This window comes from Rhagoletis zephyria, unplaced genomic scaffold (assembly GCF_001687245.7).
Source record: "Rhagoletis zephyria isolate East Lansing unplaced genomic scaffold, Rhagoletis_zephyria_1.1 Rzeph_scaffold_02820, whole genome shotgun sequence".
Classification (NCBI taxonomy): domain Eukaryota; kingdom Metazoa; phylum Arthropoda; class Insecta; order Diptera; family Tephritidae; genus Rhagoletis; species Rhagoletis zephyria.
Genome location: NW_016159904.1, coordinates 1 through 4,434, shown reverse-complemented (window position 1 = coordinate 4,434; position 4,434 = coordinate 1). Strand labels below are relative to the sequence as shown.

Sequence of the window (4,434 nt, the reverse complement as noted above, 5' to 3'; positions counted from 1 at the left end):
TAGAAAAAATCCAAAACCATATGACGCAACTTATCTTAGTTACACGTTCCTTAACGNACGAGCACTTAAGAAAAGAGATATCCATGTTCCTGCAGAATACATTGAAGTATGTAGATCAGCTAGAAAAAATCCAAAACCATATGACGCAACTTATCTTAGTTACACGTTCCTTAACGGCTTTAACACAGTTCAATTCTTTAATAGCATTCGTCCCGGTCGCGGCAAAGATGCTGCTAAAGTAACTGATATACGAGCCCTACGGTATACACCAAGTGGCGACATACATTTCAAACTAAGATTCTCCAACGAATGGGAAGTAATACCGCAAAGAAAATCCCCAGTAGCTGTTTCCTTGCCGTTTTCTCACCTTCCGAATTTATACGAGAGTAGACGTACGATTGTTCGCAGAAAGTATGAGATATCCAGTATTTCAAACGATTACTTCCTGAAGATTACCACGCCTACTATAAAAATTTACCTCATGATTGAATAATATGTATCATACTTTCTGGCATTATTGAGTTCCTACTTAAATTATCTTATATGTGGTATTTGTACTATTAATTTGAGAGAGGAATACTTCACGTGTAGTTACTTATATATGTTTTATAAACTGCCTTTTTTTTGTTGCAATAAACGGAAGAATAAATCTGTTGTACTTTCTTATATATATATCATTGTTTTTATCTATGGAATACTATTTTAATTAACATTTAAATTGAGCTCGTAATCACAAAAAATAAAATAGAAACAATGCATCCAAAAAACCTGCTAAATCCACTTCAATTTTGAAAATACAAAAACTAAAACCTGCTAAGGTATAAATTCGCCAATAAAACCATAAAAACGTTATTCTTTTCATTCGTTCTGGATTAGGGCCATAGAACGTCGCGCGATTAACAAACTATATGTAGGATTTGCCCCTTAGACTAAGAGTTAAAGATATATTTCGTTTTTTGCCTCTACAGTAAAATATGTTTTTTGGTCGTTAGCAGGTTTACACTCTAAGGCGACGATATGTATTAACGATCTCAAACCAGTTTACAATGAATTTTAAATGTGCTCTGTCAAAATGACATTTTAATACGCACACATGTACCTTTGTATACAATAAAAGTTTAATAAGAATAATTTTTTGTACATTCAATGACGTTTTTCAGACCAAGCNAAAGTTTAATAAGAATAATTTTTTGTACATTCAATGACGTTTTTCAGACCCAGCACGTTTTANGGCGACGATATGTATTAACGATCTCAAACCAGTTTACAATGAATTTTAAATGTGCTCTGTCAAAATGACATTTTAATACGCACACATGTACCTTTGTATACAATAAAAGTTTAATAAGAATAATTTTTTGTACATTCAATGACGTTTTTCAGACCAAGCACGTTTTCTCATTCCGAAGACCTGGCAACACTGGTTACATGCGTGATCTGTCCGGTGGGAGCAGGTGGTGCACAGGCATGGTGGCGAACCCGGTCTAGATGGGGGCGGGGGGTTCTTTACCACCTGCCTTACCTACACCCACATCAACAAAAAAAATTTTGATTATGCCTGCTTGCCTTAAAGAAGTGGAAGGAGTCAAGCTAAGAAGCGAAAAGAAGAAAACGTATCAAGTCAGAAGTCCCGTCCAGTCAGTTGGAGTCGTCCCTCCCCTTCTACGCGAAACCTTCGCGTAGCCATGGTCGTTGCTGCGACTCCGGCTACCTAGCAACGCCCCCTAATACTGACAAAGTCCGTCTGTCCACTAGTCCATACTTCAGCTAGCAGTCTAGTGTATAGTCAACACCCACAGGCAGAAAGGTGCAGTTGGCTTTCATTATGGCCAACCAAAATAGCCATCACTGGGGCGCTAGCCCCAGGGTTACCACAGAAAGGGAATTCTAGTTACCTCATCCTTTTCCAAGGTTACATCGCAGAAAGGTGTTCTAGGCAAAAGGTGTTCGGCCCCTTTTCTTTGGCAACACAGAAAGGAGAATTCTACGTTGTGAGGGTTATAATCCCTAAGCGCGGCCGAAGGCCACCTACGCAGCAAGGTGTTCAGCCGCTGATCCCCCTACTGTTTATTTTAATCTGAACAAAATAACCTTATCGTATTTTCGTTTTGTCTTGCTTTCCACTCTTGGTTTTTTTTAGATATGGCAACACAGTCCTGCTGCCATTTACACATATTCTGCATGTACTCTCATAAAATTAAAAAACAATCAATTTTTGATAAAAAAAAGCTGTAATATACTTTAAGTATTTATTTATTTGAACGTGCATACTCTTACTGCGCATATATTGAGTGTAAATATAGTCCCATACAAGTTGGTGAAAATTACAAACTTAAATAACAAATTACTTAAAAACTATAAGGTTCCGCGCTTTAAAACTTTACATATAACCCCTTTAGAACCCCCTCTACCCACCACCACCACAGAGACAAAGGTTTTTGATTCGATTCACGTGTATGGGCACAGCAACCCAAAATCGTTGTACAAATGAATAAAGAGTACCCGGTAATTGCCCATACAAAACAACGAAATTTAACAAAAGTTTTTTGTTTATAACTTTTAAATGGATAATATTAGCCCACGCCCTCCAGATTGTTAATAGGGGGACCGAAAAGCGTCGTTTGGTACCCCTCCCGACCGTTGTAGCCGCTACAACAACAACAACAACAACCCCTCCCGACTTTTCCGGACCTTTTTTAGGGGTGGTTACCAAGGCATAACAAGGTAGAAGTAATTTCGACATTTCTCTCTTTTGAACTGCGACTGTAATGTCAACTCTTAACCCTATGCAATTCAAAATTTTAATTTTTTAATTTCAATTTTCAATTTTGAGCTGTGCGACTGATTTTAAATACATACATACAAACATAAAATGAAAAGGAATTACGAGCGGTGCGCTCTGTGTGGCAAGAGCCAGGACAACAAACTTGTGCGTTATTTTAAACCTCCTAATTGTCAAGTGAAGCGACAACGGTGGGAAAATAGCTGCGGTGTTCCATTAGGAGGCTCTTCGCGTGTGTGCGAACACCATTTTAGTGCCAGTGACTTTATTTGTTGCCCATCATAGTGGAGTATTTCCAAGCGGACGCGTTTGTTCCCAGGTACAGTACCTCTACCATACAATGCTCACTGCTTGAGTTATCTGAAGTGTCGGCCGTTCCTGAGGTGTCTGTGGGGACGAAGTTAGCTGTTGATGCACAGACCCAAACTGAGTAAGTCTGCTATATACAAGCACGATCCACGAGTACATTAACATATACATATAAGCAAATGCTCCGCGAAAAAAAAACAAAAACTATCATTTCATAGATATTAAATTTTATCAAATATGGTACATGCATAACAAAGGGTTAATTTCTTTGTTTACGTTTTTTGACATTACAGTCAGGTATGAGAGAGCTCGACTGAATTATCACTTCTACCTTGTTGAATATGCCTTGGTTGTTACCCTATACTAGAGAATTACCTATTCAACATGCTCACCTCAATGGTTTCTATCTCCATATTTTTTTTTCGAGTAACGGTGCTATTCTGAATTTATGTCTAAAACAGTAAATATACTGGGACAGAGCCCTCGAGTTTCGAATACCAACCTGTTTCCAAAATTGCAATACTTTTAGTGAGTAATGTGTTAACATTTGGTTTAACAATCACAAACTGTTCAGAAGTTAGTTTTGTTATTTCGGCTTCTAGTGCTTCTACATTGGGTTGTAGCAGAAAAAACTCATTCCAAAATTCGAGGCTATCTTTAGTGGGATCTTCGCCTCTAAAGAAAAGTTCATATATGTAAACTACTTTTTCTTTGGGCCTTTTGGACGAACCACTGCCGCTACGTTTACGAGACGTCATGATGAAATTGCAATTATATTACTTTCAGAGGATAATTTCTCCTTTAACAAAAAATGGCAAAATAGGAATGTCAAACTATCGATAGCGCTATCGATAGTTTCACTTTTTTTAAACTATCGATTGATAGTCGGGACTATAAACTATCGGGTGCATTTTCAACCACAATATTGTAACGATTATCCTCGAAATCTANCCTACGTGTTACACACACACATAAGCAATCGTACCCCCCATTTTGCGAATTGTGCAAACACATCCACATTTTGCTTTTCGCTAGAAATTTTTAGAACGTTCTCGAGACAAAGAAACGCATCATCATGCCGAATACCGACGAAAATAGTGACGAAACTACGATGGATAACAGCGCCGGTACTTCTACAAAACCGCAGACTTCACCGAACGAATACGCTGACATCAGCACTTTTGCCGCACGGGTACAAGTGCCTCAGTTACATGGCTACTCCATCAATAACATAGAGTCGTGGTTTACACGTCTCTAAGCTTTTTTCCGTATCCACGGTTTTGGAAAAATGAATCAAGACCAACGCGACCAAGCAAAATTTAACATAGCAGTTATGTACATGG

The 4,434-nt window shown here is 38.2% G+C and overlaps 1 protein-coding gene across 2 annotated transcripts in view; it reads right to left on the bottom strand.

The window, feature by feature from the left end:
- Positions 1 to 3,849, bottom strand: part of LOC108367796 (UPF0668 protein C10orf76 homolog) — a 30,349-nt gene extending 26,500 nt beyond the window's left edge. The window contains exon 1 of one of the 2 annotated variants that reach the window (XM_017622493.1): positions 3,594 to 3,849. In XM_017622493.1, coding sequence (XP_017477982.1) covers positions 3,594 to 3,849 — 256 coding nt within the window. The remainder of the gene's footprint in view (positions 1 to 3,593) is intronic. The other variant, XM_017622494.1, reaches the window with a different exon arrangement.
- Positions 3,850 to 4,434: the final 585 nt, after the last annotated feature.